The 27,466-nt window shown below is 38.4% G+C and overlaps 1 protein-coding gene across 3 annotated transcripts in view; it reads left to right on the top strand.

Annotated features, from left to right (window-relative positions):
- RBM28 (RNA binding motif protein 28) overlaps positions 1-27,466 on the top strand; it is a 71,560-nt gene that overhangs the window by 24,869 nt on the left and 19,225 nt on the right. Inside the window, exons 11-19 of one of the 3 annotated variants that reach the window (XM_077124558.1) lie at positions 2,380-2,453; positions 4,286-4,421; positions 5,444-5,508; positions 7,582-7,740; positions 9,573-9,722; positions 10,051-10,125; positions 11,292-11,548; positions 12,984-13,083; positions 15,261-15,439. In XM_077124558.1, the coding sequence (XP_076980673.1) occupies positions 2,380-2,453; positions 4,286-4,421; positions 5,444-5,508; positions 7,582-7,740; positions 9,573-9,722; positions 10,051-10,125; positions 11,292-11,548; positions 12,984-13,083; positions 15,261-15,395 (1,151 nt within the window). In that variant the 3' untranslated portion in view covers positions 15,396-15,439. Of the gene's footprint in view, positions 1-2,379; positions 2,454-4,285; positions 4,422-5,443; positions 5,509-7,581; positions 7,741-9,572; positions 9,723-10,050; positions 10,126-11,291; positions 11,549-12,983; positions 13,084-15,260; positions 15,620-27,466 lie in introns of those variants that run through there. The other 2 variants (XM_077124493.1, XM_077124647.1) reach the window with 2 other exon arrangements.

Below are 27,466 nucleotides of genomic sequence, written 5' to 3'. Positions count from 1 at the left end.
AAGGACATTTTGAGGTTGTCTCCCATGATGTCACACAGCCTCTATAATGGTGCTGCCAACTATAATTTTGTCTATGCTTTTTAGTGCTTGCTTATTTACTTTAGAGTAATGAATTCCATTTGTTGTTCTCCTTTGAATTTCAGATGTGATAGCATTTCACGGGAATTAATCATTCCCTGTTGTTTATGATTACTGGGATCTTTTTCAGCTGCTTTTGTTAGAGATGGAAGCTGACAGGAATTAAGTTGCAGTGGCAACAGTCAGAAGGAAAACTATATGTAGCAGGAGTGCTTCCTTAGATATGTTTTTTTTTCCCCCTAAAACTATTTTTTTTGAGACTTAAGGTTTGATCACTCCTTATTCTAATATACTGTTGTTAAGAAAGCGTTTTTCAACCCATGTAATAATCACATCATAAGCTGATTTCATTGACTACAGCCATTCTCCTAAAGCAGTGAATTTAAAATTTTTCTGGTTCTTGGATTCCTTTGAGATCTAGCAAAAGCTCTGAACCCTCTCCCCAGAAAAATGCAACTTCTGAGGGTTTGTGGGCTCCCTGGAGCCTATACATGGATAAAGAACCTCTATTCCAAATTTTATTCTCCAAATTGATGAGACCTAGTCATTTTGATTTTTACTCTGCTGTGAAAAGGGTGTAAATAAATCATATACAGGGAAGAGCACCGAACTTTTTCCTGGAGACTAGGGATCTAATCTCATCTGTGCCACAGACTAGCTGGGTGATTCTTGGCAAGTCATTTAACCACCGTGGGCTTTAGTTTCTTATATGTAAAATGAGAGAGCTCTCAATTAGAGTGAGTAATCAGTAAAGTTCCTTCTGCTCTCATATTTGATCATACTTCTTGGACCTTCTCCAATTCCATTATGTTTTTCTGAAAATGAGCATTTAGAATCTCATACAATGTTCCGAATTGCTTTATTTTGATGATATTCAGCATCTTTTTTCTTCTGAGTTCAGTAGTATTTTGGGTTGATATTTTCGGAATGTAGTCTAAAATTGACTTGCAGGATCTCTTTCTTTGTCAGTTAATCTCAGTTACTGATCTTAATAAGCATAATTTTAATTCTTTTTTTTTCAAAGTATTGTCTTTCCCCAGCTCATATTAAATTTTTCTGACACTTTTTCTTCCTACTTACATAGCCTTGTGCTACACCTACAGTTTATCCCTGTCAGTATGCTGTTTCATTACCTGGAAGAGCTAAATGTCATTTGCAGACTTTAAGGGAAATGTTAAGATTGAGCCAAGTACAGACCCTGAAAATTCCAGTGATAAAATTCTTACCCATTCTGAGAGAAGTAGCTGTTTTCCTCATATTAGATGAATACTCTAGACTACTTATTAGAAACTTTTTTTTCCCAATTTCTTTATTATTTGGTTCTTCATTGAGTGTCTGTTAGTGCTAGGTGAAATAATGGTGCGATGGGTACAGAAACAGCCAGAGAATATGGTCCTTATTCCTGTGGCATTCAGTCTGTTTGGAAAGGTGTCACCTGACCAACCCTATAATAGAGGTGTAAGCCTTCTGCTCAAGGGAGAAACAAGTGGGAGCACTTGGCTCTGCCTGGAGAAGTCAGGGAAGACCTCACTAGGTGGGGACCCTTGGGTTGGCCTAGCACGTGTGTCCTTTCAGTTTGTGTGCCACCATTCATTCTTATACGGAGCAGAAGCGTGATGTTCCAGTAGCTCTAGGAAATAAAGCATTGTTTTCATATATGAGAGATTGTTTATAGTGGTATTAACTAATAGAAAATATAAAATTGTATTTATTTTTTGAAGTCTATTATAAGGTAAAATGTTATTCCCCTTTGCTTAAAAATACTGCCTTATCTCTATGTAATTAGGCTGGGTTGATCGGTCCTGCATCTAACCAGCAATAGTTGCACCTTGTGGAGAATCTAGAGTATGTGTCAAGAATTAAGGTCATGGCTCTCGGGTTCACTGTATGCTCATGTGATAGAGGCCAAGGACTTTTACCCTGAGAGGCAAAGCTGTCTTTAACTGATTCCTCCTAGGTAACTGTGATGATAGTGAGATTTGAGATGAATTTCAGGGGTAAGTCGTTCCTGCCTCATTTTTTAGTCCCTTAATAGACTGCTGTTGAAGTGATGCTGAATTAAAAGTTTGGCTGAAATTCTTCTGTCCTTTCCTGTGGTTATTTCTTATTAAAAAGAAAGATGATGAGACTACAATTAGTCTTTGAACCTTGCGCACCAACCCTAGTCCCTGCTGGTCACATAGTACTTAAAGAGAATCTACCCCTTCTACTTTGTGTCATGCCGCCACCATTTATAGCATTGTCTTTGGCTTTCTGATTGGCAGGGATTTGAGGTCTCACTTACCTTGTCTCTTTGTGCAGGTTGTGCATTTGCCCAGTTTATGACTCAAGAAGCAGCTCAGAAATGCCTTGCAGCTGCTTCTTCAGAGACTGAGGTAAGAAATTTTTCCTTTTTTTTCCCTTATGACTGCATGATCTCATTTATATGAAATATATATAAGCAAACTTCATAGAGACAGATTATATTATAGATTACCAGCAACCGTGGCAGTGGGTAGGGGGTAGTGGTGTGGTAAAGGGGTAGTAATGCTTAATGGTAGAGTTTGACATGATGAAAAGTTGAGGTATAGATGCTAGTAATATTAGCACAATATTGTAAATAGAATAAATGGCACTGAATTGTACACTTGATAGTGGTTAAAAGGAGAAATTTTGAGTTGTATATTTGGTACTACAACAAACTATAAAAAAAGATTGAAGTGAAAAAACAGTTCTATTTTCAATTTTTCACCTCTCTTTCCAAGAGGTAACTATGTGAGAGGGAAGAGGTGTAACTGAGAAATTAGGATTTAACAAATGACTGTGCCTACTGCGTCATTATATAGATATTTCTTTTTAGTGTCCAGTATTTTATAATAGCCAGAAAGAAATACCTGAAGTTGTTGAACTGTAATCCAGTAACATTGATCTTTGATAATGGTTGTATAAATATATTGAAAGAAAAGAAAAGTTGCCCATGTTTGTATAAATCTGCCTCTGGATGTTTTGTTCTGTTAACTAACACTGTCTTAGTTAACCCACCTCTATTGTAAGTCTTAGAATTAGATACAGTGCAATCCTAGTGGTCAATAAGAGGAAAGGGTAAGGGTTATAGGATGTTCAGAGTTTTCTTTTTATTTCTTTTTCTGGAATAATACTAATGCTTTGAAAATGATTGTGGTGATGAATGCACAACTATGTGAACCATTTTTATATTGTTTTTATGTAGTGTATAGTGTGTAGATATATCTCAATACAATTATGTTTATTTAAAAAAAAGAGATTACTAATGTTACCAGTTTCCTGAACATCTTTGGAGAGAGATTGTAGGCATAAACAAGTCTCTGAATTTGTGTCCATTCTACATATAAATGGTAGCATACTCTACATACATATAACTCTTCAGGAGACTTCCTGAGTTAGTATACTACCTCTTTATCTTTATTGCAATTATTCAATCCATTGTTGAAAAGTACAGATTTGTTGCTTTTTGTAGAATGTCAGTTTTGCTTGCCTGGAGTTTCCCTATGATTAAATTAAGGGAACATTTCCTGTAACCCACAACTTAGGTAATAGTGACTCCTAGAGGCAACATCTGATGTTTACACAAGCTTTATTATTACATTATTATAAAGCTATGCTTATTGAGCATTTAATATGTCTTAGGCACTGAGCTAAATGCTTTACATACATTATTTCATCCTTACATTGGCTATATGAGATAGATACAATTATTACCTCTCTTTTAGATGAGGAAACAGGTGTAATAAAAGTAATTGTTATCCTGTAAGATTTATTATGGGCAATAGAGAATGTTTGTGTATTTTGTAATTAAATAAAATTGTTTAGGAAAATTAACCTATCCTGTACTGACATTATCTGTTAAGTTCTCTTGAGCAGCATTAACACTGTAACATTCATTTGCTTTCTTTAGAATAATTAAAACTTTGCCTGTTCACATATCATTTTCCTCATTTTTGGGCCTACTTTGGGATTAATATACTCCTAGAAATAGATTATTTACTGATGACTACCCTATTTACATATCTGACCTTTTGTATGGCTATACTAAATACATTAAATATTGCAGTCAGCTGGGCTAAAACATTATGGAGGTTGGGTTCCATGGCATAATTGGAGCTTATTGTATTTTCATTGGTGTTCCTTATCAGGTACTTAGTTTTTACTCATTACATATTTTAAGAGATAGGATTGCTGTCTGTTACAGGGTGGTGGGCTTAAACTGGATGGCCGGCAGCTCAAGGTTGACTTGGCAGTGACCCGTGATGAAGCTGCAAAGCTTCGTACAAACAAAGTGAAGAAGCCAACTGGAACCCGGAACCTCTATTTGGCCAGAGAAGGCTGTGAGTGGTGGAAGGGAGAAATGGATCAGGGTCCTTAATAGCTGGCCCTGTGCCATGTCAGTAATCCAGCAATTACTGGATCTGGGGGCATATTTCAAATTATAAACCCAGGTTATCCTCTTTTATATCTTATATATACATTATAAGTATATTCTACTTTAGTAGATGCAGCCTTCTGGTAGAGACCTTTTGCCATTTTGTGGATTAACTAGTCCCATTATCTTTTCTGCCTCCTTGCGTTATCATTAGAGAATTGGCAGAACAAAGGGGGAGGAAAAAACCAAATTACTTTTGCTTCTTGTTATCATATCTAATAGAGGTTTTCTGAAGGAGTTGAAAATTATGACTAAAAGTACTATAAGATTACTCATGGCTTTAATATGTATACCCAACCTCTTTCCCTTAATGGCCAGAAGGATAATCAAAAATTAGCTTTAAGCCTTAAAAAAAAAATCCCTTATTCTAGGTCTTACACTGTTTTTTGGCCCACCTTCTGCACAGCTGCACAGCTACACAGCTGCACAGCTGCACAGCCTAAACTAGTAATTAGTTCATTAGCCTTTGATACTAGGCTTCTATGGTGATATGGTTGTTTTCTAGGCTGGCTTATCTTACAATTCAGTAATGACCCCTAACCCCCAGTACTTGAGGAGCACCTGAATTCCAAGGGCAGGTTATAGGTGATGTCCTTATTTTTCAAATGCCTAAAATGTACTGATTTTCAGAACTTCCTCTAGGCCTTTCTATCTTAACTTGGGCATGTACCTGAATCTTCTTTTAATACAGGGGTCAACAACAGGAATAAAATCACAAAATGTTTTGTTTTAGTCCTTGAGAGCAGCTCTAAACCCAGAACTTAGCCCTGTAACCTGTTTCTGGACCTAACCAGATGCCCCTTTGTCCTGGCCAGTGTAGTCCTCTGGGCCTTGTACAAAGAGTTTGCATCATTCAAATCACACTCCTCTTGTTGCTCAGTGAAAATTACCTTGGTGATATCTTGGCTCTTTTCCCTCTTTCTGCAGTGATTCGTGCTGGGACGAAGGCTGCGGAGGGTGTGAGTGCTGCTGATATGGCCAAAAGAGAACGGGTGAGTAGATTGGGCACAGCCTTCGGTGGCTGCATGGCTTATTAATCAATCAAAACTAAGTATCAAATGCTAGGTACACTAGATGCTATGGAATACTAGGGAGCAAAGTGTAGGTCCCAAACCCTACTTGTAGTCTTCACAGAGAGAAAAGAAGCACGCAAGTGAAATAGCAAATAATCTAGCATTATACATAATATTGGCATTGTATCCTATTGTAAGAGCCAGGTCTTATTGTTTATTTTTCTAATGTTCAGTACTAAATGTTTGCTAGATCATGCAGTAGAGAAAAATCAGTGTAGACTGGAGTTATTAGGAAAGAAAATCGATTTGGACTTTCAAAGGTAGCTTAGAAGTGTCGGTTGGGTGTGGAATCTAGACTACAGAATCATCTAGGAAAATTTATGGGAATTTTCACTGCTAAGTGATACCATTAGTTCCTTTGCTGTTTGATAATGTTAGTTCCCAGCAATTTTTGTTTTTGCCTATGTAGCTTACCTACAAAAAGCTATACCAATCTGCAGTGGTACCATACACATGATCATTAACTGAATTAGCTTGAAACTTTAAAGTGCAAAAGATATGAACAGAGATGAGAATATAAAAATAGCAAGAGACAATGTCTTTTTTTCCATGTGTACAGGTTCTAGATTAGTACTCTCAAATTTTCTCTTAAAAGTAATTTTGCTACCAAAAAGTTCATCCGACTGTTTATATGTATTATAAATGCATAGCAGGTACAGATTTTCCTCTTTAACTTAGACATGGTAGCTACTTCTAATTTTCCTTAATGTTCATTTCCAGAGAATTTGTTTATTTTGTGATTTGTTGGTAGATACAGCATATAAGAAGTAGGAGAAATAAGACTTGTTATGAGAAAAAAATTTAACTTAAAACTTTTTTCGTGTCTGATGCTCCTTTTAGCTACTATATCAACGGAAGAGTAGAACATATGGAATAAAAATAAATAATAGGGGGGAACAAATGTTAAAATAAATTTAGTTTGAAATGCTAGTGGTAAATGAAAGCGAGGGGTAAGGGGTATGGTATGTACAATCTTTTTTTTCTCTATTATCGTTTTATTTTTCTGTTGTCTTTTTATTTCTTTTTCTAAATTGATGCAAATGTTCTAAGAAATGATGAATATGCAACTATGATGATATTAAGAATTACTGATTGTATATGTAGAATGGAATGATATCTTAATGTTTTACTTGTTAATTTTTTTAATTAATAAAAAAAGTTTAAAAAAAAAAGCTTTTTTCTATTAGCCTAATTTTTAAATACAAATTAGAAGAAGAATGTCATCCTTTCGGGCACTGGTATTTTGTGACATAGTCAAGGAACCAAATACATTTCTGTATTCGCACTCCTTTGCCTCAAGGTGGCAGAGTTGAGATGGGACAATATTTTATCAAATATTCTTTAAATGAATTCTATTTCCTTTGGGAAGAACTAGATAATTGGCTTGAGTTAGTGGGCAGATATGAACTGGGCATAGATGTTAGCCATACTATTTGTTATTTGCTCTGGGTCAGGTTTTGAGGTAAAGACTTTAATGTAAATTCAATTTAAGCCTCACACCAGTACTGAGAGATTGGTGTTGTATATATATTTTATGTATTTATGTATTTGGTCTTTTGTATTTTTTTTTTTTTTTTTTTTTTACATGGGCAGGCACTGGGAAATGAACCCGGGTCCTCTGGCATCGCAGGCAAGCATTCCTGCCTGCTGAGCCACCGTGGCCCGCCCTGTATTATATTTTGATCTACAGTTTTATTTTTTAGATTAAAAAAATTTGAGGCTTTAAAATTTTCATTTAGCTTCTTCACTTAGGGCTGTATTTCTAATGCAAGCCTTTCTCCAGTGTCCATGATCTTATTACCTCTCTGCCATCTTGCCTCCTTGAATCTTTCTTGCCTATGCTGGGCATTGTAAGACTGCAGGGTGGGTGATTTCCTCCTATTCCTGTATGTATGGTTTTTGGATGGGAGTTGTGATTCTTCCCTTTTGGAGAATTATGAACCTCCCTTTTCAAAGGGTGGGTGTACTACTGATGATTTGTTCTTCTTACAGTTTGAGCTGCTGAAGCATCAGAAACTCAAGGATCAGAATATTTTTGTCTCCCAAACCAGGCTCTGCCTGCACAATCTCCCAAAGGCTGTGGATGACAAACAGCTCAGAAAACTGCTGCTGAATGCCACTAGAGGGGAGAAAGGCGTGTGCATCAAGGAGGTGAAAGTTTGCTCTGCCCACTCTTCTGTCCTCATCCTGGGTCAAATTGTGCATTTATTTCAGCCTGCAGTGCCAGCTGTAGTGCCAGCATATTGGCTATATGTTTTCTTCTGGACACACTGTCAGTACAAAAGACTGAGTTTGGCAGTTTTTATGTTTTTTTTTTTTGTTGTTGTTGTTGTTGTTCTAAGAGCTGCCTTTCACATCTGACCAAATTGCTGCAGAATGTTAGAAACTCTTTTCCCTTTGTGAATTAATTTAGCAAGCATTTATTGAATGCCTGCTGTGTGCTCAGCATTAGACGAGGTGCTGTAATGTTAATTTTCTTACAGAGAAAATAATCTGTGTGCTTTGCTCTTTTGAAGAGCATTTTACTACCAATTAGGCTTTTCCCCTATAGAAAGACTCATCAGTACCCTGTGGTGAGCACAGGGAGCCCACAGGTCTTCAGCAGTTGTATTAGAAAAACATTGGATTCACGCCAAGACTTGGTTAGGCATTGTGTTGGTACAAACCCTCTCTTTGGCTTCTATAGTAACCTCTGTTGTAACATTTAACATTATGCTATCTTGTAATTCTCCATCAGTCATTTTTCCCACCAGACTGAACTCTTTGAGGGCAGGTAATGTCTCAGTTTTCCAAACCTTGGCATAATACCTGACACTTAATAATTTCTAAGTCAATATTAATTGAAGAAGTGACTGCCAATATTGAGAGGTCAGTTTTGCTGCTCTGTTTCATCACCATAAGGTTTTCCTAGTCCCTGAAAGCCTCTTCATAATGCATAATATTAGCCTTTGGGAATTATATGAGAGAATATGAATACATATCAGACACCACTCTTAGTAGAACTGCTCACAGTGTTACTGGCTTAGGGTCAGTTGTATAGTTTCTCACATCTGTGTCTATAAATACTTATGAAGTGCACTTTTAAAATTTGTCATAATTTAGAGAAATGTATGTGTATTTTACAATATTTGCATTATATTGAATTTTCTCTAATTATTTTCTATCTGTAAGTTTAGTGTCTCAGCAAGTTAGTAATCTCCTTGAGGACAGGAACCTCATTTTATGTGTCTCTTGCTTCCTCTCTGTTGCGTGATGCAGTAGATGTTTGACATATACTAAATGGAGCATCCAAGTGTCCCCAGTTTGAGGTTTCTCCATTATGTAGGAACTACAGCTTCTAAGAGTAATAGTATGCAAACAGTACTAAAAATACCCTACCTTGACTCCATGCCCCAGGATGTCAATTACATCAAGCTTAAGGGTTTAGGGGAGAAAAATCACTCCAGAGAAATCTGAGCTGTAAACAAGAAGTGCTGACTTTCCCTGTATTTTTGAACTGTGCTGTACAAGATTTTCCCTTTGCCTGAACTTCTTATCTAAAGGTTTCGGGCCTTCTTCCTTTCCTTCTTCAATAATTTCCTCTCTGAAGGATTTCTTCAATGATGAGATTTATGGACAACATGCCATAAATTTGTTAAACAACCTAAAGTATTATGTGTCTCTCAGCATGTGTGTATTGTGAAAAGTTAGCTATTGTAATTTTTTCTTAGGAAATGTGTATTACCTGCATGGCTATTTGTAGGTCTGTGTTGATATATAATTTAAAATGTAAATTCTTAGAAAGCAAGAAAATGTTAACTTATTCTTTGTGCTCTCTATAAGTATATTCTAATAAGATGAGCCACACTTAAGAGTTATTCCAGTACAATTCTTATGATGGTGATGTGGATGAAGATTCTTTCTCTTATAGAATCTTAAGCTGTTCATGTCAGGAAAGGCTTCTTGTTCTGTAATTACTGATGTTTTTCTTGTTTTCCTCATAGTGTAGGGTAATGCGAGATCTTAAAGGAATTCATGGAAAAATTAAGGGGCAATCCCTGGGCTATGCCTTTGCAGAGTTCCAGATGCATGAGCATGCGCTGACTGCCCTACGCCGTATCAACAACAATCCAGAAATTTTTGGGCCTCAGAAGGTGAGCCTCATCCTTTGGGGAGATCTGTTCCCCCAAGGGCAACTTACAGAAAACCTTCTCTATGATCTATATCTTCTGATCTTGGAGTGGTGGGAAAGGAGAGTAGCAAGTTGATAGAGGGAATAAGTGGGTGATTCCGGGTGGTCAGGTGATGAGAAACAAGTGTGAATTGGATAGACTGCTTACAGAACTGGCCCCTTACCCACAGGTAGAAGTGAGCAGCCACTTCTCATTTGTAGAAAGGGAGATGGTGGCTGGAAACAACTCAGCTGTTGCATTCATAAGGTTAAGAAATCTAATCAGTGACATCTTTCTCCTTATGACACAGAGACCAATAGTGGAGTTCTCTTTGGAAGATCGAAGGAAACTTAAAATGAAGGAATCAAGGATCCAGCGCAGCTTGGTACAGAACTTAAATGTTCTTTTCATTTTTTTATTGATATTTAAGCTCTTCTGTTTTGTTCAGTTTGTGGTTCTGTTCCCCTGGAGTATGCCACTGCCTCATTAGGTTCTTTGTAAACCATTACTCTCAGTTCCTTAGGACTTTCCAGGCCATCTTCTCTTCTGCTGGTCCATCTTGTGATAACGCCACAGGAGAAGGGAAACGAAGGCGTGAGGAGAATCAGACCCATGTTATCACCAACAGTAGCTCTTGTACAGTGTGTAGTGCAGAACATGTCAAAATTAATGGCCAGGATTAAAGTTTTAAATTATCCGTAGATTTCAGCTGTCAATCCTGTTATTCTCTTTTTCTTCTTAGGTGGCTCCAGAGTATAATTGTCCAATAATTTTTAGTGCTGTTTTCAATCTAGTATGGTACGGAGGAGAGAGCAAAGACTTTGGGAGCTAGGCATCCTCCTGTTCACACTTGGCTCTGCCCCTTTCTTGCTGCATGTTCCTTGGCAAGTGATTACCTCTCTTAGCTTCAGCTCCTAGTTTGTAAAATGGGATTAACAATCTCTGCCTCATGTGACTGAAGTGTGGATTTAGTGAGACAGTACATGAGAGGTGTCTAGTATGCTGTATGGGCAGCACACAGTCCTCTCTTACCCATCTTCCCCCAGGACATGTAGGGCCAGGTTTTTCTTGATACCGTGATACTCGTGTATCTCTGTCATTAATATTATACCTTAATTTGCATATATGCTAGACATTTGGTGTCTTTGTGGTATGTACCATGAGCATGGTCAATAGATGAGCAATTTCAATGGTTAATACTATGGCCATAGAGTGGAAGACATGAGATCAGGGCATTAATTAAGGTACTTTATTAGCCTAGATGTAGAGTCGTTTACTGTCTTAAATCATTGCTTCAGAGTTGATTGAGAGGCTACCAGGCATGTACTCTCCCCGTTTCTTACATTATGGAGAGGTGGATGGTTGTTTTTTGTCCCCCCCCACCCAGTAAACATCTGTTCCTATGATTGTATTAATTTTCTTATGGTCTTCAATTGTTTGGGGGGAAAAACCCACATTTTCCACAACTCACATAAAACTCCTCTTCTGCTGAGTGTTTCCAACAAACAAACCTCATCCAGAAACTGCATGGCAGTCTCTTGTTTTATGCAGCAAAAAATGAAATCAAACTCTGCAACTGGTGGGCCCCAGAAGAAGCAGCCTGAACCTAGGAAAGACAAACAACAAAAGGCAGCCCAAAACCACCCACAGGGACAAAGCAAGGCCTCCTCAGAGCAGAAGGGCACGATGGACTCCACCTCATGGTCAGGATTCCAGACCAAGGCCGAAGTGGAGCAGGTGGAGCTGCCTGATGGAAAGAAAAGAAGAAAGGTCTTGGTGCTTCCCTCACACCGAGGCCCCAAAATCAGGTTAGATGTGGCAGAGCAGCACAGCACAGTAGTGGGCTTTCTAAATGGGATTGGGTTTTTTGTTTGTTTAATTAAGGTGAAATTCATGTAATATAAAAATAATCACTTTAAACATTTAAGTGGTGTCTAGTACATTCACAGTGTTTAGCAACCACTACCTCTGTCTAGTTCCAAAACATCTGCATCATCCCAAATAATCCTTCCTATCCATTAAGTAGTTATTTTATATTTCCCCTGCCCCCTAGTCCCTGACAACCACCAATCTGCTTTCTGTCTCTGTGGATTTACCTACGTTGGATAGTTCATGTATTATTGTTTTTTTTGTTTTTTTTTAAGAGCAGGTGTATATTTACATAGAAAGTACAGAGTTCACATATACCCCCCCACACACACAGTTTTCTCAGTTCTTAAGTTTTACAGTAGCCTGGTATGCTTATTATAATTATTAACTAAAGTCCATAACTTACATTAGGATTTACTCTTTGCATTGTACAGTTCTGTGGGTTTTCTGTTGTTTTTAAAAATTTTTTTTATTGTGGTAACATATACAACATGAAATTTCCCATTTCAACTACTTTCAAGAATATAATTCAGTAGAAGTCAGTATGTTCACAGTGTTCTGCTGTCATTACACCATCCATTAACAAAATCCTACCATGGTTTTGATTCCCATTTCCCTAATCACTAATGGTATTGCGCATCTTTTTTTTTTTTTTTTTACTTTTTTTAAAATTGTGAAATATAACAAAACAACGAATTTCCAAGTACGTTTTAATAATGTAGTTATAGAACAGATTTTAAAGTTTGGTATGGGTTACAGTTCCACGATTTTTCATTTTTTCTTCTAGCTGCAGTATTGAGTGTCCTTTTATGTGCTTGTTGGCCATTAAGTGAGATTGTTTTTCCTTAGTTTTTTACTTTGTAGCATTTGTTCAGATAAAAGGGATACTTTCTGCTGCACCATTCACACATAAAAGGTTAATGCACAAGTATCTCTTCATACCAGTTAGAGATTTACACTTGGATCAAATGAAGGTGGTAACAGGACCATCAGAGAGAGCCTCTGAGGAGGCTTCTAGGACAGGCTTTCATGCCATTTTTCTCCTTTTTTGAAGAGCTTCCTCCTATCCAGAGGACTGTCAGCCAAGTCCCACCTACTTGAGGCTCTCCTCTGGTTTCTATTCATGGTAACTGATTAGTGCTATGTACAGAAATACAGATCTTTTAAAAATATTTGTTAAATAAGGATATAAATATTGAGCTTTAGGATAGTCTGTTGCAGTATTCCTTTTTAGAATAAGTTAACTTTTCACAGGCTTAGGAAGAGCCAGTATAAAAGAAAGAATTTTATCTTCTGGGCTGAGAGAACTTCAGGGGTGCCAATTAGAGAAGGGGCTCTGGGTGACTGCTTACTAGACCCTCCTTCTTATTACAGGTTGCGGGACAAAGGCAAAGTGAAGTCTCTCCCTCCCATAAAGCCAAAGCCCCAGATAAACCAGCGGAAGCCAGAGAAACAGAAGTTATCTTCCAAGCAGGTGAGTTCCATAGAATACAAGGCACATTGGGTATTGCAAAGCTCTGCGGAGGCTGACAGCTGCTTTTGTACCATAGTTAGTTGGGAAAAAAAGAGATGGGATGGGGCTTTTGGATAGTAGCACATTCACAACTGTAGCTTTTTAGAGGGTGTTGAGGTACATGATCATACCCAGTATAATAAAGCAAATACCACTTCCCATGTGAATACCTCAGAATGCATCTCTAGCTGATCAGGCCTGTTTTTTTTTTTTTTAAAAATAGCCATTATGCCATTATCATATGTAATAAAATTGTAAGAGGTCTTTAATAACTAATATGTACTCCATATTAAAATTTCCTTCATTGTTTGAAAATATTCTTCATGGTTGGTTAGTACACATCAGGATCCAAGTCCATGTATTACACTTGGTTGTTTTGCCTCTAAAATCTTTTTATTCTGTATGTCCACTCTTTACCACCGCACCCCATTTTTTTAAACGTTTTTTTTATTGTGAAATATAACGCATATACCAAAAAGCAATAAATTTCCAGGTATGTTTTAACACATAGTTATAGAACAGATTTTTAAGTTTGGTATGGTTATAGTTCCATGATTTTTCATTTTTAATTCTAGCTGCTCCAAGACACTGGAGACCAAGAGAAATATAAATATAATGAGACAACAGTCATACTCATTTGTTAAATCTTATCTTCTTAGTTATACTTTCTTTTTTTTCTTTTTTGTGAAAAATAACATACATTCAAAAAAGCAATAAATTTCAAAGTACATTGCAACAATTAGTTGTAGAACAGATTTCAGAGTTTGGCATGGGTTACCATTCCACAGTTTTCACCACACGTCTTTTTAATCCATGCTGTTAATTTACTCTTTAAAATGAATTACATTTTGAATTTGGCTCCTTGCTTCATTGTGGTGTCATTTAACTTGTTACTGTAACACTCCATATTGCTTGTAAACTGGTAGTTAGATTTAGAGCTTCGATTAGATTCAAGTTCAGTTTTCTTGCCAAAAATATTTCATTTGGTGGTGCTGTGTATTTCCTATTGCATCACATCATGAGGTATATAATGTCTGGTTACCTCATTTTTATTGATGCTAAAATTGATCATTAGTAGGGATTGTCTACTCTAGCTCTCCATTTATAAAGTCCCCCCATTTCCCTTTCACCTAATGGCTTTAGAAACCATTGATGATTGTTACCTAGATCCATTATTGTATAACAGTTTGCAGAATGGTGATTTTTTAATTCTGTCATTCCTTTTACATTGTTTAGTAGAATTCTAGAAAGAGGAATTTTCCTTTGTCAACTTTTTTATTAACCCAAAAAAGCATTTGTATAGGAAAGGCAGGTTAAATGCTTGGTTCTTTTTCATTATCAGTTTCAGAGTAATGAATTGGTACCATATCAACCTCATGTGGTGACCAGTGAGATTTATTAATTCCTTGATGTGTTTCCATGAGATGATTAATTATTCTTGTCCCATCTTAGGCCAACAGAGCCCCTTCAGGTGGCTCCTGAGGCTTTCTCACATAACCCTGTTTGTCTTTGGTTAGAGGCCTTGCTTTCTAGTACAACAAAATATTCCAGGCTAATCTTATAGATGTTTCTTCCTTAGTTCTGAAATCAGCCATTTTTCTTAAAGGAGAACTAGTTCTTTTTAGTAGCACATGGTGGTCTTACATTCTAGACCATTTGAGGTCAGCTTTCTTCTCCCTTTTCCTGGATCCTTTCTTTGATGGGTAAAGGAGACATTACTTTTCCTGCCTACTTAAGGAATCTGCCTGGGAAATGTTTGACCTACCCTATACTGTATTATAGACATTTGTCTCTGAAATCTGTGAGTAATATTTTTGGTGAGGGAAAGAAAGGAAGAATACCCACACTCCAGGCTGACCAGTCTGCTAATGAGAATAAAGTGAGCATTTGGGAGCTAGAGTGGAAGAGGCCTTTGAGATACCTGAGCAGTGTTTTACAGGGGCTCTTCTGAGCATTCCTGATCTGTCTTCTCACCAATGGATGATTCTTTTTGAGTTTTTCTCTCTAAGGGTCACTCTCTGGAAGTCCATCTCTTTCTGGTGGACAAGATCTCTGTACATACTTATCTCCTTTGGGTGGCCTAAAGTATTTAGTGCTTGAAATTCATTACCTTGTGTTTCCTTTCCTTTCATTTGTAGGTACCAAAGAAAAAAACTAAGGGAAATAAGACAGAAATCCGCTTCAACCAGCTGGTCGAACAATATAAACAGAAATTATTGGGACCGTCTAAAGGAGCTCCTCTTTTAAAGAGGAGCAAATGGTTTGATAACTGATGGCAGCAGACTGGATAAGAACCTGGATTATTGCGTGCTTTTTGGTAAAGCTCCCAGGCTAGTTCCCTTCCTTATGTCTTTAACTGAGGGAAGAAAATCCTTGAGTGCACTGCCACTTTGTGGGGAGCTCCCTGAGCTGTACTGACTTGAGTTTAGTTTCTCCTTTGGTGGGGGTGGTTAACTGCAAAGAGAAATGTCAGAAAAATATCATGATGCTTCTTGTATATTAGCCAAATTATTGTGTGAAATTAGTTTGTAGTTTCATTTTTATTTTTTCTTGTAATTGTAAAAAGCATTCTTCTTGAGTGCTGAATTTTTAAGATACATATTTTGATAAGCATCTAAAGGAGGTGTTTTGTGGCTTTTTGAATAATAGATCATCTCTCATTTGTCGTGTATGTGAATCCTTTATTGTTTATGAACTTTTTGACATATCTAACTCTAATTCAGTCACATAGTCCTGTATAATGTGAGAGTTGACTAAAAGCAGAGAAAAATGATTTCCAAACTAATCTCTAAAGGTTGAGGGAGAAACTTGAGAAGTTATGGAAGACACTGGCAGGAAGCAACAACTGATAACTGTTTGACAGACGAGTGGATAATTATTGGTAGATGACTAGAAAATCAGTTTACAGCGGCTCACAGACACTAGGCTGGCTGGCAGTAACCTGAATTTCCTGTCATAGAGCACCTCCAGAGGGCTTGGAGAGATAATAGCTGTGGAAAAAGTGGTGAGCATGAGGCCTGCGTTCTAGCCAAATTTGCCATTACCTAATGGGTGGCTTTGAGCTACATAGTTTTTCTGAGTGTTAGTTTCCTTATATATAAAATAAGGGGATTGACTGAATGTTTCTTCAAGTCCTACCTACCAGTTCCAAACTGATTTGAGTATTTTTTTCTTCTTAACCTCACAAAGGGTAGAGGTATTTGTTGCTTTTCAAATTTTAGAGGTGTCATAAAAAATGCAGGAATGTCAGAGTCCAAAAAGATCATGATATGCTGGAGGAGTAAGTTGAATCCAGTAAGATGAAAATCAGTGTGGACAAATACATATTCCTGCACTTGGCTCCTAAAACCGTACTGTATAGTTCTGGCAGGAATGTCTGAGTCAGTTGAATTTGTGATCACCACAAATGTAGTAAGACTGTTAGGCTATATTAGTAGAAATGTGATGTTTCAGAGGAGTAAGCTGATAGTACTCTGACCTGGCCAGAGCACACCTGTAAGAGAAATGGAGTGACCAGGTTGGTGAAGGAAATCAAGGTAGTGTGTCAGGTGGAATTTGTCATTACTCATTATTGACGCTTCCATGTATAAATGGAAGTTTGTTGTGCTCTTCTCTCTACTTTTGTGAACATTTAAATTTTCCATAATAAAAGTTAAAAAAAAAAATCAGATGAATGACTGATGGGAACTGGTGCTGACTTTCCTGAGAAGGGAATTCTGGGTGTGAAATAGCTGTTGGTAGAGCTCAAAAAAGATAGAGGCAGATGAATAAAAACCATAAGGAATCAGATTTTGGCTCAGTATAAGGAAGGACTTTTGAATGTAGCTGGCAGAGGGGTGTGAATCCCATCTCTGAAGCAGTTTAGGGGCTTCCAGTACCAACAGGGTAGACTGGAGAAGGTGATAGGGTTGGGTCATCTCATTGTTTAGCTCCAAGATGACCTGAAATTATGCTTCATGTCCCTCCCGTAGCCCTGAGGCCACTTTCTAGAGAACATCAGATTCTTGGTGTAGTACTCTTCATACACTTGATTCTCATTAAGTCTCTCCCCTTGTTGAAAGGGCTTATGCCTGCTTCAAATCCTATAGTGGTTTTTCATCTCACTTTGAAATCTCAGCTCTTTCCCCAAACATACATTGCCCTAGGTTCTTTAAACCTGTCCACCTTTCCCACCTCGGTCCTATCCACTCTCCCCTTCATTCATTTTTTGGCTACACTGACCTGCCTTCAGTTCTTTTGACTCTTTACCACTTCAGAGTCTTTGTAACTGCTCCATTTGCCAGGAAGAGATTTTTGCGTGAACCTTTTGCTTATCACTCAGCTCTCTGCTGAGTCATTTCCTCCTGGAGCTCTTCCTTGACCATCTAAAAGAGGGCTTTTCTTTACCCCTCCCCACTATCTTGTCTCCACACCCCCAACTCCCATCATTGAGTTCTGTTATCCTGTTTATTTCCATTTTGTTTGTCTCCCCCAGTTAGAATGTATGATTGTGAGAGGGACTTCATCATCTTGTTCACTGCTGTAGATGTAGCACTTAGTTAGTACTGGGCTTGGCACATAGTAGGTATTTAGTAAATATCTGTTGAATAAAGCAAACAAGGGAGTATTTCGTAGGCCTAAAAAAGAGTTGGGAATATAGCCCAAAGTGTGATTGCCTAGGCCAAGCTAAAATGATGCTTTCTTCAGAACCATTGCTGATCTGGGGATATTTCATTGCAGTATCTTGGGACTCCAGTGAATGCTCAAAGTGTTCTTTTTTTTTTTTTCCAAAAATGTTATTAATTTAGATATGAATGGAGGAGAGACTATGAAAATATTTCAACTTTCTTTTGGAGAGAAAAAAAGGATAGGGGCTGTAACTCCAAGGTTACCTTGAGAGATTGTGGCATAGGGAGTTTCAAATGTTCTTGCAGTAGCTTAGCAACACATCTGTCCTAGGATTGTCTGTACAATGTGGAGGCAGTAAAGATACTTTATTAAGGGTGACAGAATATTGACAACCTGCCTGTTCAATTCTGTGTCCACCCATCAGACATTTTTTCTTTCCTGTTCTGTACAAGTATCTTTAAGTTAATAGTAAAAAAAAATCTTAACTTTTAGGATAGATATAAATTGGTGTTTACTCAGATAGCTTTGTGAGATTCCCTTAGATCCAGAGATTTTATTTCTTCTATGGCTTTAGCAATTGAATATATTAAAAGATAATTCAATTGTTGAGAAAGTTATTGCTCTGTTCTTTAAAAGAGTAATATGGAAAGGTGGGACAAAATGGTGGCTTAATAAGGTGCCCTCCACAGCAGCTAGGGCAAAGCCAAGAACAGTACAGAACATCTGCTGAGACTACGACAGTGGCTGGGCACACAGCCTACACCAGTCTTGAACCAGGTGATAAGACCCCACACAGCCCCACACAGAGCGGTAAGTCTCCCAAGCTGTGGAGGCCAGCGCCCCTCCCCCATGGGCACAGCAGGCCGGTTCCCTCAGGGGAAAGCAAACAGATTTTTCTAGCAGCCAGGGTTTAGCTCAACCAAGCTCTAGTTGCAGAATTAACAAATTCTGACTATTAAAAATAGGCCCCCAGCACAGATAAACCTGGAATAAGCACTAAAGTTACAAGGAGTTTTTTCCTCCAGCAGAGAGGGGTGGAACTAACAGGAAGAAAAAAAAAAAAGGTTTTTGAGTCAGCACAAAATACTGGAAAAGAGCTCAACCCCAAGGAAAGGGGGCACATACAGCCTGGAAATACATAGAGCCACATAACAACTTAAGCTTTTGATTGACAAACCTGAGGAGCAGGAAATCTGAAAAGGCTTTTTTTCCCTACTCCTTAACAGGTCAGTAGATAGAACTGCAAGCACTCTCAGGCTACAGAACTGCCCCACGCAAGGGCAGATTTAAGCCTGTCTGAGAGATAAGTAGTCAGGTGAAAGGAATACCCTCAAGTTTATCTTCCCCAAGAGAATAGTGGGTCTCTGCACAAGTGGAATCCCTCCTTCAAGGAATTCAGCCCCCAGGGACTAGAAAATGAAGCAATTATTGCCAACCTACAACCTCACCTCTGTCTTACCTACACCCAGGCAGGGAGTATCTATTGAAATTAAAGGCCAGGATCACTTTATGCTGATGGGAAGCCATGGGCAGACCAGCACCACATGTTGATAGGATAGGAAAAAACAGTCTAGAGGCTTTGTAGTAAAGTCTGACAACCTGCTGGGTCTCACCCTCAGGGAAAACTGATGCTGGCTACTCTTTCCTCCTGAGGTGTGGGCCTGTCTGGTCTGGAGAAATCTGACTGAGGTCTGTAATATCTGAGGAGACCCTTTTCACACACACACACAAAAGACTGATTAGGCAGGCCAAGAAACAGAAAAAGAAGAACTGAAAAATTCTGATCAGTTAAACAGAACCTTATGTTAGAGGTCTAGAATAAGTTGAACTGAATTTCAAAGAACAGTAGAGAACAAAGCCATCCAGCAAGAAAATACTAGGTAGAAAGGAGTGAAAATAACTTCCAGAAAACAGTAATATGAAGATAAATCATCCTCTTTCTCCACACCAGAGTCCGTATGTGGTGTCTCCTTTGGGACCCTTTACCATGGGTGATTTGGGCAGCTTCATTTATCCCTTGCCTTGGAAGTATTAATGCAGCATGAGTTGTGCTCACTTCTGGTTCACTTCAGAGCCTGATGTTTCATGAATTATGGTAGCTTTCTGAATTAACAGAAGGTTAAGGTATGATTTGCTTGGTTAAACAACAGCAACAAAATCATAAGATCCAAGACTGAAGGCCATTAGTCAAAACCGAGTTTCTGAGCTCTTTCCTGCTTGATTATACAATAGTCTGACTCAGAGGTATTTATTTTAAATAAAGAATCTCAAGATAGTATGCTATTTCTTTACTTTTGGTGGGTACTTGGTAGTTTTGAAGAATCTATTCTTCTGGAGTTAGCCTGTGGCAAGGATTATGCCTTGAAATGAGATCCATAGCTTCCTTTTACTGTTAGGGCATGTGAATTCCTCCTTCAAGATATTTCCAAAAGCCGTTCAGTATGTTTTCGCTTTGAAAAGAGGTTTTCCAACTAAAAATTCAGAGTTTAGAACCTTAAGGTTCCAGAGATTCCCTTCTCATTGTCTGAGAAGACAGAAGGTCAAAGTGCTAAAATGAGTGCTGACCTCTCAGAGATCTGCTGTCTTAAACTTTCTAGTTGACCACCTGAATAGCCAGTTCTCTGCTCAAAATCCCAGTGACTTTCTTGTTTTTTTTTTAAGTAACTGACAGGTATCTGCTAATTCTGTCCATGCAACTTTGAAAGTTCCTGAAATTCTCTGTAGACAGCACCCTCATGAAAATAACTGCTTAATTAGACTATTAGGATGCCTAAAATGAATTTGTATTTTCAACTTCCCTTGGGTGATGCTCAGCTCCTGTTTCTACTCAGCTTTACAGGGACTTTAAGGGGCAGGATGAGGATGTTTTGTTTCCCTTAGGTTAAAGAGTTTCAAACTTTCCTTTGCCCAAGTTTGACCAATTTAGAAAACATCCATATGCGTTGCCTTCTTTGTTTTAATTCTTTGGTTTTTGTCCTGGTACATCTTCCTTTCCAAGATTACCTGCTGAGTCAGAATGCTTATCATTTGCAATGTTAAGTGTTTTAGCCACGGGATGAGTTACGGGTATAATTGCTTTGCTTTTGGTTCTGAACGAACTCCTGTTTGGCTAGAAATAAGCTTCTATACTTCTGAAATATCATACTAGGGGAAATTTGAAGGATACATGACCCGCTGAGCTTGGTAACCATGCCTGAGAAGAAAACTGAATTACCAGAATACCCTTTGGACCACCCCCAATACAGTATCTCGATAGATGGCAAATAGAATTTTATTTAGTTTTGTCAATGTTTTCCAGAGCCAGATGCCTTTTATCAGACATACTACTTCAATGCCACAGTCATCCTGGAATCTTCTTTACTGGACATTTGATTAAGGAAAATCCTTTCTGTCCTTGATATTTTTCCATGCACTTTGTAATACCTAACAGTGATTTATGCAAAGTTGGAGTTCATTTAATACTGTCAAAATCACTAAGAACTAGCAAAACAACAGAAAAGATATAGAATGCTAATATAGAGAAAAAATAAAAATAATAATACTAGTAAAAAAAAAAGAAAAGGAAAAAGAAAAAAAAGACAAACAGACAAAAAAAAATCACTAAGGGCTTAGCTGGTCTTGTGAAGGACAACAGGGTCATTTCCTATGGTGATGTTATCCAAAAGGGCCTCATAATACAAAGCAATATAAAAATAATAGTAAACATGATTACCATCCCTTGAATACTACTACCTGTGTTCTTGCTGTTGTGCCATGCTGATTTCCCTGCCCTTCCTCTCCACTTAAGTTCAGGCTGAGAGCCTGTTCTTTCCTTGGGCGCCTCAACTACCCCAGTTCATAGTGATCCCTCCCTCTGAATCCTTAGCATATTTACCATTTGACATATACTCAGTCAATAAAGCATATGCTTCTGTTAATTACTTGTCATTTCTTTAGGTCTTGCCTCCCCTAGTAGACTGTGAGCCCCTTGATGGCAGGAACTAGCTCTCTGTAACCCCAGCCCATGTATTCCTTAGTGATTATTGAGTTATTGAATTATTGAGTCATTGAAGATGATGACAGTGAAGGATAGATAGTAGTCACTGCTGCAGCGATTGATCTCCCTAACGTCTTTAGCTTCGTTCTGCTCATAGTAGATGCTCCATAAATGTCAGTTCATCTCTCCCACTCTTTTTTCTCTTCTCCCCTGCCCCTGCACTTTTGTCTGGGCCTCAACCAGCGACTCCTCTCATCTGTTGCTTAATCTCCCAGGGGTCCAGGACCCATACCATTCCTGTCCCCCTGCTACAGGGACGGATGGTGAAGGCTCTGTGTGTAAGAAACCAAGCTGTACAAAATTGATTCTCAAATGTCCCTCCCCTTCCTCAGTCTGTCTTTCAGTTTTCCCTCCTTTTCCTCTCTCCTGGGTCTGAAGTCCATTCTCTACATGCACTTTTCTATTGAAAGATACTCGAGTGCTATACTACTGAGGTGTTCCCTTTGGACGCCCTGCAGAGGAGGTTCTTTCCCTTGAATTTTGATCCATGGTGGGCAAGACCCTATCATGGCACCTGATACATCGGGTAGAGAAGAGGCCCAGAACATTGTTCCTATGTTATCCTCAGTGAGAGGACAGGGTTATGGTGTGCTCTTCTAATAAGATAATTCACTTTTAAAGGCACCCCAGCAGGACAACCAAAGCAGTAAGCTGAGCCCCCAATCTTGGGGTTTGTTCATATGAAACTTAACCTGGCAAAGGATAGGCTAAGCCTTTCTTGACTGAAAGGGGGAAGAGAGAAATGAGACAAAATGAAGTGTCAGTGGCTGAGAGATTCCAAAGAGCATCGAGAGGATGTCCTGGAGGTTATTCTTATGCATTAAATAGTTATCACCTTTTTAGTTAAGGCTAACAGAGAGGCTGGAGGGAACGACCTGAAAATGTAGAGCTGTGTTCCAGTAGCCATGTTTCTTGAAGATGATTATATAGTGATATAGCTTTCGCAGTGTGACTGTGATTGTGAAAACCTTATGTCTGATGCTTTTATCTACCTTATGGACAAATGAGTAAGACATATGGATTAAAAATAAATTAATAGGGGGAACAAATATTAAAATTTAGTACATTGAAATGCTAGGGATCAGTGAAAGGGAGGGGTAAGGGGTATGGTATGTATGATTTTTTTTGTTTTTTATTTTTTTCTGAATTGATGCAAATGTTCTAAGAAATTATCACGATGATGAATATACAACTATGCTAAAAAAAGAATGTTCATATTGTATGTTGATTGGTTTTATTACTAAAATTTTTTTTAAAAAAAGCACCCCAACAAATATCCCTCCTATAACAGCACAGAGTTGTTAGTTGCCAGGGATATGCAAGGTTGTCCAGCCCTAACATAACACCGCCTAGCTCTGCAGCAGGCCTACTATATTTCAGAGGTGGAATAACATTACAAATAAAATGAAAATCTCTTGAGAGGTAGAGTACTTTGACCACTTCCAAGCCAATGGTGTCCACTTGAAGTCTGAAGTCCCTTATCACATCAGCAAGAAGAAAAACCTGTGAAGTGTCCCATGGAAAGTGCATGTCCTACCTATCAAGATAGCAGCTGGGAGGAAGTATTCTTTTGCCAACTCTGCTCATTTGGATGTTACTGCTGATTCTGAGACTCAGATGATAGGGAGGGAACTCTGATACAATCTGTCAGAAAGGATGAGTTCACACTGAATTATCCCATGTGTCCTCCCTTTGACCAACAGCCCATATCTGTCAGATCTGACAGGTTGGGAGCATGGTCTATGGTCAATGGTGCTAACTGAACATTGGAAACTTTGAGCAAACTTTCTTGAATGGAAAGGTGATAATCCTGCTTAGACTCTCAGCATTTTTAGTCATTTGTTCTTGGCTCAGTTGACTTGGAGTAGCTGTCTGTGGTATGGTGGAGGTTTGTGAAGGGGGTGTCCTCTCCTCAGGCTTTTCTACTTCCCTGCCCCTTCATCTCCCTCACCATTTCCTTCTTCCTCCCACACTCCTTCCCCTGGCCTTTCTCCACGTTGGTGTGCCATTGGCTTTTGCCACTAGAATATCTTAACTGTTCATGGAAGTTGCTGATGGTGAACAGCTTGATGGTAGCAAGAAGTGGTGCTGGCCATAATTAAATGGAATCTTGAGTAAGGCAAGAGCTCTTGTTGGTTTGTACAGGTTAGTGTGATGTCCCGATACATCCTGGAGTAATTTGGGAGAGAATAAAAAAGTATTTGCAAAGTCCCCTTGGGAAACTGGGGAGAAAGGAGGAAATATTCAACTTCCCCATCTGGGGAATTCCTGATATTATCATAAAACCAGTGGGGTCAACAAACTCAATAGACTGAGTCCTCAATCTTGGGGCTTGCCCCTATGAAATTTATTCCTGCAAATAAGAAGCTAAGCCTACTTATATTTGTGCCTAAAGAGGTTCTCCAGAGAACCTCTTGTTGCTCAGATGTGGCCTCTCTCTCTAAGCCAACTCGGTAGGTGAACTTACTGCCCTATCCCCTAAGTGGGACATGACTCCCAGGGGTGTAAATCTCCCTGGCAGCATAGGACATAACTTCCAGAAATGAACTGGGATCCAACATGGCATTGGGAAAGCCTTCTTGACTGAAAGGGGGAAGAGAGAAATGAGACAGTTTCAGTGGCTGAGAGAGGTAAGAGTCGAGAGGTTATCCTGGAGGTTATTCTTTATGCATAATTTAAATATCCCTTTTTAGTTTGTGGTGTATTAGAGTGGCTAGAGAGAAGTACCTAAAACTGTTGAATTGTATCCCAGGAGCCTTGATACTTAAAGACAATTGTATAACTAGACAGCTTTTATGGTGTGACCTTGTGAATTGTGGAAACCTTGTGTCTGATGCTCCCTTTATCCAGGGTATGGACAAATGAGTAAAAAAAACAAGGACAAATAATAAGTAATAGGTGGAGAGATAAAGGGTAAGAAAAAAAAAAGTTTGGAGATTCCAAGATTGGTAAATTTGTTGGTTGGTTGTTTTAAAATCTGCATGGGTTTTAGAATCAGATGTCAAATAAAGTGCCATCCAAATTTCAAAAAAGAAAAAAGAAGAAATGGTGCTAGATTTACAATAGCCAAAAGACACAAATTTCCATCAGTGGAAGAACAGATAAACAAAATGTGGTATATTTATACAATGGAATACTATTCAGACATGAAAAGAAATGGTGTTCTAATGCATGCCGTGACATGGATGAACCTTGAAGACATCATGTTATATAAAATAAGCCAGACACACAAGAGCAGACATTGTATGATTTCCCTTATATGAAATAACTAGAATATGCAAATTCATTAAACCAGAAAAATTAGAGGTTACCTGGGCCAATGGTGGAGGAGTGAGGGAATGGGGAGTTAATGCTTGAGGGGTGCAGGGCTTCTGTTTGGGATGATGGAAAAGTTTTGGTAATGGGTAATGGTGATGGTACACAACATTGTGAATGTAATTAGTACCACTGAATTGTACACTTGAAAATGGTGAAATTGGGAAGGTTTAGGTTGTATATATGTTACCACAATAAAATTTTTTTTTTAAAAAAGCAGTGCCAGCCTTCAACTTTCTGCTCAGTGTGACTGTGCACTCAGAAAATGCTCCCTGAGCCTAGGATAGAAACCTCTCCATGGAGAGGGTAACCTAGAGAGTTGATGGAAATAGAAGTTCAGATAACCTGCCTGCTCAAAAACCCAGCCCCATCTACACAGCAAATAAAACTTGATGACTTTATGATATTGATGGTTCAGCTGAGTAGGAGAGAATTGGGAACCAGAAAATCCCTTAGTTGAGAACAGGTAGTAGATTCTAGAAGGTAGGTACCCCATTTGGAGCAGGCATAGTTGTGGGCACAGGGTGCCTGCCAATGAGTGGTATGTTGGGTTCGGGTTATACAAACTCCCAAGAGCCAATCACTAAATTTTTAGGAATATTGTGATCTGGGGGCTAAACACAGCTTTATTATAATTAAATTATATAACCTTATAATCAAATGAATTATATTAAAATCGAAGGTAATAAGTACTCAAAACTTAACACTTCCTAATATTTTACTACAACTTACTATTATCTATGCCTTGAGGATTTTTACATCTGTTGTATGTACATAGTAGAAATGTCACACAATGGTGTGCTGCTACATATCTCTTCCCAACTCTGTTCAGTGCCAATCACTTTGGTAGCTTGAAATCACCCACAAAGGGAATATTTACACCATGGAAATTGGCAAACACCACAAATCAGTACTTGATTTAATGTTATTTGTCTGGACTTAAGATAGTTGTGAAAATATTGATCATGAAGGTTAAATTTAAATATATGACATGTCTGGAGCCATTACACTATGAATAACAATAACAAGAGGAACTATTCCTTCCAGTATTTGAAGGCTCTCTCCTGATTTTGCAAAGAAATTGCTGCCACCATTGACAAACAAATGAAGTTCTTACATACGTCTTTGTTGTTTTTATCATTCTTGTCAAGTACATGAAAATGTCAGCGTTCATGACTGAACTGCATTCATTTATCAGTGACACAAGTGATTTTCTTGCTGAATCATATAGTGCTGATTTTCATCATATGGTGGAATTGCAACCACAGGTTCCCAATAGATAGAAGAGTCCATAAAAATCAACCAAACCATTCTGTAAAGAATCAACTAGTTATATGGAATTTACAGTAAAGAAAATTGTTTTTTTAAAATATATATTTGTAAGTTAAGTGCTGCACATTCTTTTTATCAGTAAAATTTATAATAAACTTACGTACACTCATACATGCATACATACAAACATTTCTATCTCAGAGAGCCAGTTGTTAACCATTTTCCAGCAGCACACCAGTGCTCCAAATTTTTGCCTCCTGCTCACAGAATTTCTGGAAGTGACCAGCCCCCTGTGTTGGAGTGTCATTGATTCCTGATTTAGTTGCCCAAGTAGGGTTCCTCTCTATCTTCTAGTATCTTTTGCTTTCTCATCCTCAAGACTATTCTGCTGCTTATGTGTAAATACTTGCCTGGGAGTGTCACAGTTAGCTCCTGATGTACATGTGTTAACAGAAGGGAGCTATTTCTGCCTGGTAAAACTAGTAACCTTTTGGAGACCAGGCCTCTTGTAGGCTACTCTAAATGACGAGTATTATGGGAAGTTCAGTCCAGAGGGGTAACATGGAAAGATCCTTTGAGTCAGGAGGGATTTCAGCCCCTTTCAAACCACACCCGGGGCAGCTGCCTGCAGGTAGGGCTTTGTGCCGCCTGACCCTCCCGTGGGGAACAGCAGCCTTGTGGTTTTGCAGAGTTGGCATCTTGATGTTCCTTGACATGTTCTCTGTTTGTATAGTGCCCCTTCACATGAAGACTGTCTGAGCACTTTTTCAAAAAAATTTACTTTTTCAAAACCCCTTCATAGCTCTTATCTCAGATGATCATCATGACAGTCCCATTCTAGCTAATCAAGGGGCAATTATCATCATCCCTCTTCTACAGCTGATGAAAATAGGATACTTGAGAGGACTGACTCCCTCTCCTAAATCCCTCGGCCACCTGAGCTAGGACCAGAGCAGAGCAGGACCTGCCCAGAGTTCTATGCCCACAGATTCTATTTAAGGGAATTTCTTGTATTTGAAAACACTTCAAATTACCAGGTACACCAACTCTTTCTAGGGTAAAAAACAACAAAATAAAATAGTAGGGTAAAAAAAAATGGTTTTCCCTTATTCA

The sequence above is a fragment of the Tamandua tetradactyla genome, chromosome 1, assembly GCF_023851605.1.
Source record: "Tamandua tetradactyla isolate mTamTet1 chromosome 1, mTamTet1.pri, whole genome shotgun sequence".
Taxonomy (NCBI): Eukaryota; Metazoa; Chordata; class Mammalia; order Pilosa; family Myrmecophagidae; genus Tamandua; species Tamandua tetradactyla.
The sequence above is the reverse complement of the archived record's forward strand: the minus strand, read 5'-3'. Positions and strand labels throughout refer to the sequence as shown.